General features: G+C 36.7%; 1 protein-coding gene across 1 annotated transcript in view; it reads left to right on the forward strand.

Moving 5' to 3' along the window:
- The window catches only part of LOC142350535 (sodium/hydrogen exchanger 9B2-like), a 44,435-nt gene that overhangs the window by 18,360 nt on the left and 12,298 nt on the right, over positions 1–13,777 (forward strand). The window contains exon 6 of the mRNA XM_075402423.1: positions 1,470–1,694. Coding sequence (XP_075258538.1) covers positions 1,470–1,694 — 225 coding nt within the window. The remainder of the gene's footprint in view (positions 1–1,469; positions 1,695–13,777) is intronic.

Raw genomic sequence — 13,777 nt, forward strand, 5'->3', positions numbered from 1 at the left:
AGTCGTATGGCAATTTCTGGATAAATGGAAGTCTAGCTACTTCTTTCAGTTTATAGCTGATGTTTTTAGTGACTGTGGAATCAAAGTTTTTTAAAAAAGTGTATTTGTTTTTTTAAATTGCATTTTGCTGTTTCTTTTAATCTAGTTGTATCCTAGTCTCATTTTTCAAAGGCCGCATCTCAAACTATCAGTCTTGAAGAAAAACACAATCGAGCATATCAAAGGCATTTAGTGCATTGCTTATTGTTTTTACGGGCTCAATACTGGTTTTTCGAAAAAAAAACAAATTATGCTATTTTTTGATTTTTGTCTATTTAACCTTATTTTTTAGAGGTATGACATATTCTGAATGACGACACATCTCAATAACTTTATTTTGAGAAATAAAGGAGACAATTTTAAGATTTCTATAGATGGAAATAGTTTTTAAGTCCTTTAAAACTGTTTCGAAAAATCAAAGTAGTTTAACTTTTCCTTTTTTGTACTTTTTAATACTTGTTACCTAGTCTCATTTATCAAAGGTTGCATGTATCATTATTGGTGCTCAAGGAACGCGCAATTCATTATATCTTATTTTTGATGGAATAGATTGTGCTTCTAACTGCTTCAACACTATGTACTTGTAAAAATTTGTGAAATTTTTGTTTTTCGTCTCAATTTGTAGTTTGTTTCTGCAGACGTATGACATCCTGGATAACGATAGGTCTCAATGTCTTCGTATTGATGAAAAAAATTTGAAATTAAACCTATTTGAAGATTTTGTTTTCGAAATTTAAAGTTTTCAAAAGATATAGACGCTTTTTCTGCTTTGCCGTTTGTGTTCTTTTTTGACTACTTGCTACCGATACTCTTTATGGACTGGTCCCATGTTTTTTCTAGTGAAGTATAAAATATTTGTTTAGTTTGGGTTATATTTGACTCTGTTGCCGAATTTTTGGTGTAATTTTTCTTAGACAATGACTTTTGGATGTAAATGTTTGTTGCTGTTATTTGATCTTTATTCTTTGTTTTTTGTCGTAGTCTCAATAATGACAAGTCTCATCGGCCGACTAATGTGGCATTATTTACCTTTCTAAGTCGTTTGAGTTCGAATCAATTTTATTCATAAACCAAATTTTTAAATCACTATGGTATTTTTTGAAAGTTCTCTATCTCTTTCTCATTTGGTAGACAATTAAGCCAAAATTGGGGTTAAGCCGGGTTGAAACATTATGACCAAACACACATTACCGACCCTCCTTGTCTGTTCTTGTTATTTCATGAATTTTATTAGTAATGTTTACAATCCCAGGTTGATGTCCCAGACGGAATACAGTTTAAAAACGTTTAGCTTCAAAATTTTCACTTCTGAACCAGACCGAACAGATATTGACTACCCTGAGCCAGACCGTTTAACCAATTGCTGTTTTGGGTAGCATGCATCTGTTGCATTCCAGACGAGTAGTTAACAAAGTATGATTATTATTCAGTCGGCATAAGTGGACTCCTGGCTGCCGTGGTATTCGCGGCTGTCCTGGGTCGCAACAACCGCCAAGTGGATCTACAACTGAGAGAGTGGGCTGAGATGGCGTGGTGTTGGGCCAAGTACCCCATGTTTGGACTGACTGGCTACATCACAATGCACGTTTACAGAGAGGGAAAGAAAGGCACAATTTACAATCACTCGACCGGCGAGTACGATGACATTGAAGAGGGTTAGTTTGATAGCCAACATGAAGCACTTACACCTTAAAATGGAGCAAAGATACAAAAATGACAATTGAACGCTGCATGTTGTTGATATAATGTAATCTTTGCCCAAATGAGATCGTTTTTTTTCATAGAGAAAAATCGCCAAAACACGCTTTGAGATGGATAATCCAAAATTTTACCTTGGTTGTTTGTATATTTCGTTGCTCGTCCTTGGTTGTTCGTTCTCATTTATAGGAGCTATGTAATAACTGAGACCTGCATTGAATTTCCTTGGTATTTTTGGCTCGTTCACTTGTCTACATCAAAATTTTGGATCAACTGATCAGGCTTGCCAAACTCCGGACACCGATTTCACTCTCTCACTGAGAAATCTATTGCATGTTTGATTCCATTTGTTAAATTGTTGAGTTTTTGCTTTCAGTTCATATGCGTGATTAGCTTTTTTGATTATGCCATTATTGCTTTTTGAGTGAAGTATTTGATATGAAATACTTCACTCAAAAAGTAACAATGGCAACTTCAATGATACAAATTCTAAACATAACCGACCCACGTCGCACGAGTTTCTCTCCAACGACAGAAGAAGTGAAGGCTTTGGTAGTGGATAGTTTAAACCCTCGTAATTCATACTATGAATTTAGGTCTCACCAACTTTGGCTATTCGCATACTTAGAGAATACTAAGGCATAAGGCTCTCAGAGACAAAAAATGATGAAATTTAATGGTCAGATGAAGACAAAACTATCAGGCGAAAAGTTGGTAGCACGAAAAATCGCATTAAAAAAGACCATCAGGGATAACAAAATTGGGATCTTCTTCGTTTGTGCTCCCAGCTTAGTGGGTGCATATTATTTGGGTGCACCCCAGACGCATATGCCTTATTTTTACATAATGATTTACTATGTAACGGCACGTGGTCTGTTCTGTTACTGGGGGCAAATAACGTACTGGGGGCACAAACAGAAAAGATCCCAAAATTGCTACAAAAATTGCGTGATAGCTTCTAATAAACGATTGAGAACACCTCAAGCAACGTATCTCTCGCTAGATTAACATGTTTTTTGTAGGAATATGGCAAATTTGGTAATTGAATTCCAAATATTTCAACGAATTAAACTTTAAATTTTAAAAAATAACCAACAGACATCGGACAAATGACTCTGAAGTCACCGGATTAAGCTCAGGGGCGTTTTTTGCGGGATGAGGGAACTATATAGGCATAGAAAGTCTTCGTGTCTGGGGGGATGTGGGTGCATAAGTTGGACGGAGGGGGGTTAAAACTGTGAAATTGCATAGATCCTAAAATGTATATGAGTAGTAAGTAAAGACTGTCTCAAGAGAGGGGGGGGGGTTATCCTACGATACTTAAACATGGGATAATAGAGGGTTATCCTAGACGGAAAGGGATTAGGCGGCCTTGAAACTCATTTTTCCGCCATGACAACTCTAGCGACGGTTGATTTGAAAGCTATTCACGAAATTTACAAGGAATTGAAAAAGGATTATTTTCAATACGGTGAAAGGTTTCTTTATTTCTTGGCAACATGTCAGTACTTGGATCCTGATCTTGATTTGGATATTGCGATGAAAATGAGACCCTATGGTGGACTGATTGGTATTGATAATTCGTCTCTGGACAAGTATTTCAAGTCTTACAAAATTTTGAGGTTGCATGCTAAACTTCACGACGCTTCAGGTTTTGTCTTTGAATATAGTGAAAAAGGGCCGGACTATTCGTATGTCCTACCGTGTCCAGTGACAAACGAGTATCTTGGTCACGTGACAGGACTTGCCTTCTGTCTATATGTAAAGACTTTTAAAAGCAATTTATTCAGTTTGCTGGAATGTTGAAATCAAGACCAGTTGTTCTTGGTTTTGAAGGCTTGCGACATAAAAAGTCTGGTTTTATTATCAAAGAACTAGCTGTTTCGACAGAGAAATTATTGCGATACTGTGTCATTTTTACCCCCAACTTCATTCAACATACTGTCTTTGAGTGAGATACGATCATAAAGTTGGGTGTCAAAATATCTCTATGGTTTGAATTGGGAGAGTGGAGATTATCCATATTGTCATTTGCAACAAATTTTTGATAGCATAGCACTTCGATTTCCCTTGGCAACTTTTTATGCGAAGGGAACAGAAAAAACAGAAACTATTCAGAAACTTCTCAAAAAGGACGTTATCAATTTAGAGATTTTATTATGTCCAAAAATTGAAAATTTGAAATTTTTTCACGAGACACCAATTTGTACTTTAAATGTTTTAAGCTGTCCTATGCGGCAAAGAAATCAACACTGTGCAAGAAAAAAAGCTACACTTTTTTTTACCTGTGGCTGACGAATGAATCGACGGTCCGAGAAAGCAGCATCGTCTCTGCTTCAAGTGAACTTGTCCCCGAATTTAGTGGTTTACAGTTGTATAGCGGATGAAAATCAATTAACAGCTACATTTGTCAAAGAGGAAAAAGTTGACAGTCGTGGTCAAACTGTACTGAGGAAACAGCAAATTGTCTGTACTGGAGCTGAAATAGAAGCCTTCAAGAAATACCTTTCACTTTTGGAGTACTTTCAATTGTACCATGTCTTTGGAAGAGAAAATGCGAAAGCTGAAACTAACCCCTTTACCTATGCCCAAGCGTGCAGAACCAGTTCTGATGTCAATGAAGGATAAGAGCCTTCCAGCTGAAATAAGACGAAGAATTGAAAAGAACAACGTACAGTCAATTGTTTTCAGAGAAAAAACAGACAGAGTAAATGCGAACTACACCATTACTTTTATCATTGATAATCAAAACTCACAATTTGTATCTTATGAAATTTATATAATGAAATAACCAAACTTACCTCTTTTTTTAAAAAACTTATTTTGAAATGAGTAAAGCTGAGGATCAGTTAGATACAGGCGGGGCAATAACTGACTTAGTGTTTGATGATAATCACCATGAAAGACGATCATGGAGGTTTTGTAACTCAAGGATACCACGATCAGAAGTTGTTTATTTTACACAAGTTTTTATTATAATTTTTCTCATAATGGTTTCTCTGGTAAAACTTGTGTTTTTCCAGCTTGAATGTGAAGAGTCTACATTTTGGCTTTCCCTTTTTTCTTGTACAGTTGGATACGCTCTTCCCAACCCAAAATTATGAATAAAATTATTTCAACAACTGACCGGTTGTTTATGGCTGTTTGCGGTCCGTCATGTTGTGGAAAAACAGAGCTTATTTTCAGAATGTTACTCGAGAACACTTTTTCTCCAAAGTTCCTCTCGATTTTTTATTTCAACCAACATGAACAACCCAAATTTAAGTCACCAGAGGCAAAATTAAACATACAGTTTACCAAATTTTCAAGCATCGATTTGATATCGGAGCTCGAAAACTGTCTGTTGGTGTTTGACGATTCATGTGAAGAGATTTCTAATGACAAAGAGTTTTCGAAATTGGCTACAGCAGGACGTCACAAAAACCTTAGTGTAATTTACGTAAAACACAATTTATTTCAACAAAGAAAATGGTCACGAACTATTGATCTTAATACAACACACATCATTTTATTTAAATCACCCCGTGACATTCAACAGATTGGTTTAATTGGTCGACAGCTTAATAACACGCAGTTTTCGAAAGATAGCTACGAGCTAGCAACCAAACAACCCTTTGGTCATTTACTGATCGATCTGGATCCAAAAACATCGGACGTTTTACGTTACTGCTCCAATATTGTTCCACCAGGACCATCCCTTTTTTACCTTCCCCCAGCTAAAGCTGTTATAACCAATTTGAGTAATGAGAGAGAAAGAGCTTTGTATGCTGCGGCGAATGTTAGAGACATCGGACATAAAGTCAAAAGAACTAATCAAGTCGGCACCAAATAGTTTTATTAACTTTCTTTGCGAGTGTTTGCTTAATGTTGTCAACGGTAACGTTCCCGTCAAGAAATTATTAATACAAGGTCATGAAAATTCATTTAAAAAACTTTTACCTAAACAAACAAGGTTAAAAAATAAAAGGCAGATTTTCGCTAAAAACACGGTTCTTTTGAAAGGTATTGCTCTCTCGTGTTACCTTCATCTGAGGAAGTGATAATGTATACTGAAGAATTTATCTTAATTCCCAAAAGAATGTTCATGTCAACACAACCGGCAAAAAGTGAAATTTTTGACAATCCTATCTACAAACAGAAAGCCACGCAATTGTCTCTCATTCAAAGAAACATGTTACAAAATCCGGAAAAAAGTGAAAAAGAGGATGGAGCAGTCCAGACAGAACCCAGCATAAATGTTGAAACAGATCACGAGGAAAAAGAGGAGCCGATGAGTGATGACAGTTAAATTGAACCTATTGTCAAAAAAGTACAACTACAACGTTTCAGTCAATAATGAGAGATTTGGGAGTGATGGAGAAAAATAAAATCGGAAGAGCAGAAATCATTCCCAACAAGATACTAGAATCCCCGACAACATCCATTGAAGATCCAGGTGGTATCATTTATATTGATAACCAACCACTTGGCCTGAAAGCGTCAACTTTTTTGTATAACACACAGCAGTCAACAAAGAAAATTGACATTCAAAAATATTCTCGAGCATTATTAGCTCTCGATCTTCCACCTCATTTAGTTTCGAATACCTATGCCAAACAGATCTTGGAAGCATCCGAAAGCGAAGAAGAAATTTTTGCAAGCCCACGAGGACAATCAGGAAGCGGTTATCAAGTTACCAACCAAAGAAAAACGGGCACAAGAAAAAAGACGGCAGAAGGAGAGACCAAACAGCAAAAATGGTCTTACTTCTTCTGAGAAAAAAACGTTGGACCAACTGTATTTGAAGGGACCTGCATCGTTTGGAAACCCAAAGCGATTAAAAACCCAAAGCAAACTATCATTTGGTAAAGTTAAGACGTACTTGGAAACCAAGTCATCGTTTACAAAATATCGCCCAATTCGTTTACGATTTCCCAGACTTAAAGTAATAGTAAAAGACATAAATGAAATTTGGTCCGTTGACTTGGCTTTTGTGGATAAACTATCAAAATACAACAGAAATGTTAAATATTTATTGGTTGCGGTCGACTGTCTTTCCAGATACCTTCGTGTGGAGCCCTTAAAAACAAAGTATGCAACGGAAACTGCCTCTGCCTTTAAAAAAATGATAAAAAACAAGCAACCACAAAAAGTGTGGGTTGATGATGGTACAGAGTTTCTTGGAGCCTTCAAAACCTTATGCAACAAACGAGGAATTCATTTATACAGCACTTTTAGTGAAAAAAAGTCTGCATTCGCAGAGCGGAACATTCGGTCACTAAAAAACATTATCTACAAGTACCTTGAAGAAAAGTGGACATACTCCTACATAGATAAACTGGATCAATTTGTGAAAACAATTAATTCACGAGTCAACCGAGTTACCAAACTTGCTCCAAATAAAGTCACTAAAAAGGATGTTCCACGACTTGTCTCGTTGAGCGCTCAAACAATCAAGTTTCAGAGACCCAAATTTTACGTTGGAGATTTTGTTAGAATTGTCAAAAAGGACGAAGCCTTTAGGAAAGGGTATAAACAATCTTTCACCGACGAAGTTTTTGAAGTAGAGAGCTTAGCAACCTTCAATCCGCCAACGTATTCACTTATTGATGCAAACGGTGAAAAAATTGAAGGTAAATTTTATCAACCAGAGTTACAGCTTGTTCGTGTAGAGAAAAATGAGTGAAAACCGTTTCACCGATGAATTCACTGTGCATGTTATTTCATCTGTTTCAATGGAAATTTTTGACTCTAACACTCTCAGTTCATTTCGAAACTTTTTCAATGATGAAATTCAACTCGCTGGTGACTGGAGAGTAGCTCTCAGTGAGATCATTTTCCCCACAAAAATTGAGCATATTGTAAATGGAGACATGGTAGTATATAGCTTAAAAGGGTACGAAGACAGCCAGAAAAGGGCTACCGAAGCCAATGTGATCTCTCGTCCGTATAACGGTGAAAAATTGTCTATCATGACAGGAACTTATAATTCAGTTGTTGACATACTAACTACTATCAAACGAACTGTTGGACTACCAAACTTTTCATTCAGAGAGATCAAGAAAACTGGAAAGTTTGAAATTTTGATGGGTAAAAATGAAGGAAATACTTTTTCCAGTAAACAAATTCCCAGCATTATTGGTTTTTCGGGCATTCCAGATGGCAGTGGAGTACACATAGGGTACAAAATGAAAAGCGCAACATCAAACAGACTAATGAAGAGTGATGAAACGGTAGCATACTATGGAGAATTTCCCGTTGATCTTTGCTCGGGAAAGCACTTAATTTTTATATATACGAACATTATTGAGTACCAGTACGTCGGTGATACAAAAGCCCCCTTGCTTCGAGTCATTGATTCAAAACAACGTCTTAAAAACGGTAGTGTCTGCGAGCTTGAACCAACTCATCGAATTGTTTTTTCCAATTTAGATTACAAAAAACTCTTATCAAACACCATACAATCAATATCGATTGAGCTTCGCACAGAAACGGGAGAATTGGTTCCCTTTTCGGGAACCGGTAAAGTCATTTTAACCCTTCAGTTCAAAAAATTTTCCAAATAGCATGGACTCTTATTACGCTAACCAAGCAACATCCTAACCACATTTCTCTGGCCTTTACCGGCAAAGAGGCAGTGGTTTTGGTGCATTAGCTGCGGGAATTGGGCGGGTCGCTTTGCCCCTAGCTCGACGTTTCATTCTTCCTACTGCAAAACGTATTGGAAAAGAACTTTTAAAGCAAAGTGTTCCAGAGCTGCTAGACGTTGTCAGCAGTAAAAAATCACCCAAACAAGCACTCAAAAATACAATAAGCAACACTGTTAAAAAACAAACAGGGGGAGCAAGATTTCGGCAACAAAGAAAAACGATTAGGAGTCGCTCAAAAAAATCACCAAGAAAAAGATTAACCAAACAAAATTTGGTCATTTCAAAACAAAGAGTTCCAAAAAGAAGTCGGTCTGATTTCTTTTCAAACGAAGCAACCCATAGCTTTTTGGATCTGTTTGAGAAGCCGGCGCTCTTGGTGACTTTCGATGGAAGTTTTGTCAAAAATTGGGACCTGTTTATAGTCCTGATGGACCCATGTTTGAGTTCGAGGTAACTGGTGACCGTAACAACTTTATTGATTAACAAAAAAATTTTTTTGGAAGTCAAATGCAAAATTGTTCAGTCTTCAGGAGCTGATCTCAAATATGACGGGGCAGCTACTGCTGACACTGCTAGAACCGATGCTCCTTATTTTTGCAATAATGTGCTACATTCACTTTTCTCTGACTGCACAGTGTCAGCCAACGGGTTGAAAATCTCTAACGCAAATGGAAATTACGCACACAAGAGTTTTATAGAAACTGAGTTCTCACATAACAAAGACGCAAAGAACACTTGGTTGGCATGTCAAGGCTATTCTTACGAAGAAGATCCATCTGCAATAAAAGCAGGTGAAATTGCTCGAAGAAAAAACTCGGTCAGAGTGTCAGCAGAATGCACTTTTTATTGTAAAGTAGCGGTAGATTTTTTCACATGTGATAAACATCTGCTCAGTGGTGTAACTCTTCGTATTGCATTCAGAAGATCTATTGATGATTTTGTTATCGTTTCCGATGATGCTGCAAAACATTACAAGGTGAAAATTGTTGAAGCTAATTTGTACGTTCGCAAGATGACATTGAATGACGAGGTCGTGTCTGCCATTGAAAAAACGTTGCTTACTAGCCCTGCTGCCTATCCCTACTTTGAAACTTTGACAAAGAGGTTTTTGGCTTCAACTGGTCTGCATAGTTGGAAGCAAGAGGATATTTTTGCACGAGAGCCAATCCGAAGATTAGCCATTTGTCTCAATACAAACGAAGCTTTTTTGGGCAACAACATGCAAAATCCATTTCATTTTCAAAAATTTGACTTGGAACAGATATATATTTATCGCAACGGGTTACCAGTGGCTGATAGCCCAATATATACAACTGATAACAAACGCCTTTATTTTAATACAATATCGGATTTAGCCTATATTGACAATGGACACGGAATAAGTCTGTCAGACTATCCCAACCATTTTATAATGGTATTTGATCTGACTAGCACCCATCAAGCTTCTCATGATTTTATACACCCGGAGCTAACAAACTGCTCCATATCTATCGACTTGAAGTTTTCAGCAGCGTTACCGACCAACATTGAAATTTTTATTATTGGAGAAAAAGCTAGTACAATTTTTGTTGATACTGCGCGACGAGTGTCAAAAAATCATATTCTAACAAACTGATGATTGACGAAGATGATATTAATGGTTTAATTCAGAGATGTAAAAAACTAAAGCACAAATTTCGAGGTGTATTTGCAGCAGACAATTTTCCTTCAAAATTGAAATCAAATACTTTTTTAATAATAAATGCGTCAAAATCTCAAAGTCCTGGCACGCACTGGCTCCTCATTTGTAAAAAGAACGACCATCTTTTTGTTTGCTGATCCCCTTGGACAACCCTTGTCTTCTTACAAGAATATTTATCAACGGCTTGCAAAAAATAATGTACAGTTTCACCAATTACTTGAAAACCAACCAATTCAAGGTCAAAACTCAGAATTGTGTGGACTCTTTTGTATTTTTATTGCTCATTTAATATTTGATGATAGACAAATTGTAAATTGTAGTGATTTTCAATTGATTCGCTTTGCTCTTCACATGATGCTCTAACGAAACTAATATTGTGAAATAAATTTTTTTTAAAACTGAATTTTTTCTTCATATACAAGACGAACAAAGAGTAAATCAGAATCAATGTTTAGTTTTCCAAAACCACTCATAAATATATCCATAATCTGACAAAAAACACCAGAATGAGGACCACTCAAAATTGATTCCACTCTTTTTAAAGTTTCACTACTAAATTGATCAATTTGAGTTTTCGAAGAAATTGTAGAACATACAAAATTGTGAATTGTTTTCTGTGGTACAGTTGATGTAGATCTCGCCAATGTTTTCGAGATTCCGCTAGTGACCGCTGTAGATTTTGATAGTTTGGTTGCCGCTGTTGCCAAGGGTGGAAGTCGCTTGCGTACATTTGCTGTATCCATTTTCTCTCCAGATTTGTTATTAAAGTCAACGGCAAGCTGTAATTTTGAAAATGTATCTCCTTTAAATTCCAGACTCGTTGAGGTTGAAAATAAGTGTCTGAAGGTAGTGAAGAGACAGGGAACTGCAAAAATTTTGATTGGCTTCATGGTCTCAACATCGATTGCACTCTCAATCAGAACGTGAAAATGGTTAGTTGGTAACTGACAAAATTCAGACTCAAATTGAGGACACACAGCATAGTTATTCGAAGCTGTTAAGTTTGGCTTTTCATCAGCAATTAAAAACTTGAACTGCTTTTGAAATTGTTTGAAATAGTTGGGAGAGCGCTCAAACATTGCTTCCACCATCTCTACTACACTGATCAAATTTCTGCTTCTTTGCTGGGGGTGGTTTTGAATCTTGCGTTGCAGCAGCTTCACGTATTTTTTCTGCTTTTTTGACTAAATTTCCAAACTCTTCTAGAGTTAGAGAAATTCTCTGTTCAAACTCGTAATCCTCGGCCGCTTTCTTGAACAACTTTAGAAACACATGTGTTCCGGTTCTTTCGTAAGTTTTTAAAGTTGCCCTGACCAAACGCTTTTCAGTTTGGGAAATGTCAAAATAGGAATCTCCAAACTGAGTGTCTTTTGAGGAAGTAAAAGGCATGGTAGGCAACTTGTTTTTATCACTTGCTCTTAATTTAAATAACTACGAAGTTAGGAGGCGCGGCAAGTTGGGATCAAACCAGTGTCGTCATATTTTTAATTAAATCCAAGTGATTGGTAAATACAATCTCAAGTACGCCCCACGGCGTACTTGAGACTGTTCATTTTAGACTTTTATACGTATGTGACCTTAGATAATAGTTAATTAAAACCATACCTTTATAAACCACCAGAACCTACTTGCGAACAGAGATAACAAGTACAAGTGTTTTGTATATAAAGCAATAAATTTATCAACACAACCCCACACTTCTGTGTTGGAGAGAGTTAAACATTAATAGTGTAGGGACCCATGTATTTTACAAGTTGATTAAGAAAAGATGTGACCCTAGATAGAATAGTGTAGACACCACACAAAATTTACATAAAACCAAAACAAAACAGATGTGACCCCAAATTCCTCTGTAAAGTAACCACCGTGCGGCTAACCACATGCTATAAACAAAGAGCTGTATTATGCAAGTAGGCGTGTCCATGGTCCAATCTTTTGTTTGGTCTTAGATAAGGCGAACCTTGCGAAACACATGTTGGGAAAGAATTTTGTACTTGTGTTCATTTTTAGATAATAGTTAATAAAGACCATACCTCTATAAACCACCAGAACCTACTTGCGAACAAAGATAACAAGTACATGTGTTTTGTATATAAAGCAATAAATTTATCAGCACAACCCACACTTCTGTGTGGGAGATAGTTCACCATTAATAGTGTAGGCACCCATGTATTTTACATACAAGTGGATTTAGAACAGATGTGACCCTAGATAGTATAGTGCAGAGACCACACACAATTTACATAAAACCAATACAAAACAGATGTGACCCCAAATTCCTCTGTAAAGGAACAACAGTGTGGCTAACCACATGTTATATAGAATATATTAGGCAACTAGGTGTGATTATGCTCCAATCATTTGTTTGGTCTTAGATAAAGCGAACCTTGCGAAACACATGTTGGGAAAGAATTTTGTACTTGTGTTCATTTCTTTCTTTTGCTCTTACTTAACAGTTAACTATTGAATCGAACTTGAACTTGAAAAAACAATGTCCGTGAAAATTTTTTCGGAGTCTGCTATCTCTTTTGAGAGAACTCTTGTTTACCAAACCGTGTTTGAAAATTTTGTCGTTCTGATACAACAGAAAAGAAAAAACGATTTGTGGTACACCTACCAGCATTGTTTGATACCGAAGCTATTTATTAACGCTATTGCTGCCCTACCGGAAAAAACGGAGCCGGCTGAATCCAGTATCATTACTTCTGGAGGACACTTACCACCAAAAACTATACCACAAATGCATTTGACTGAAGAAACTTTGCCGAAGGAAGTGAGACGTATCTTGTACAGATACGACTGCGATTGTGTGCCCTTATTCGAGAATCAACTCGGTACATTTCAGGCCTACGAAAATTTGGGTGATATGTGGGGTGTCAAATCATCACCATCCTCACCGGACAGTCAGCCACCGAGTGTTTCAGTCAGTGTTCCAACAACTCCTGCTGTGGATCCAAGCCCAACTTTTACTCCAACACCAAGTCCGTCACGCTTTGAGGATTTCCAGAGGAAGAACAAGATCTCTGACAATTTTGCAAGTCAGTTTGATAACAACATTTTATCTGGTTCAAACTTTCAGACACCACAAACCCAAACAAATTCAGCCGATGTCAAGACACCCAATTGCTCGGAAACTTCAGTAGTGTGCGCAGCACCAAAAAACGAAAACAAGAAGACTCTCTAATGGACTTTTTTGACCTCTAACAACTTGTTTAATATTGAATTGTTTTTCCTTTGCACTTTGGTGTGTTGTGTTACTAACTTTTGTGACTAGCTCGCTAATTGACACTCTTCTTTTAATGTTTTTACATAGCTAGCAGACTTTAGAATCAGAATCTTACAAAAAAGGACATGTTCAAACATGTTCACAAAAACAGTACTGTTTAGTGAGACAAAGTTGGGAGAAAATTTCCAAAATGGACATGTTCAAACGTGTTCGAATATATAGCAGGAAGCAAACAAGCTTCTGATTGGTTGAGAGAAAATTTGTTGAGAAAGCTATTGAAATGTAAAATTAGGTTTGAAAAAAAGCTTCAAAAAATGCATAAAGTCCTTATCAAACAAAAACTTCATTTAGCAAATCGTTGTTCGTATGCTGATATAATATCAGCGCTTCTGTTGGGTATACCTTCAGGTGTTAGTTAAACTAGTAAAACATCATTTTTTCAGCAAAAAGGAGGAAAAAAAGAAAGGATTTTTTTTAAAAATAAGATTTTTCCGGTTTTTTGCT

Source organism: Convolutriloba macropyga, chromosome 1 (assembly GCF_964194025.1).
Source record: "Convolutriloba macropyga chromosome 1, txConMacr16.3, whole genome shotgun sequence".
NCBI lineage: Eukaryota > Metazoa > Xenacoelomorpha > Acoela > Convolutidae > Convolutriloba > Convolutriloba macropyga.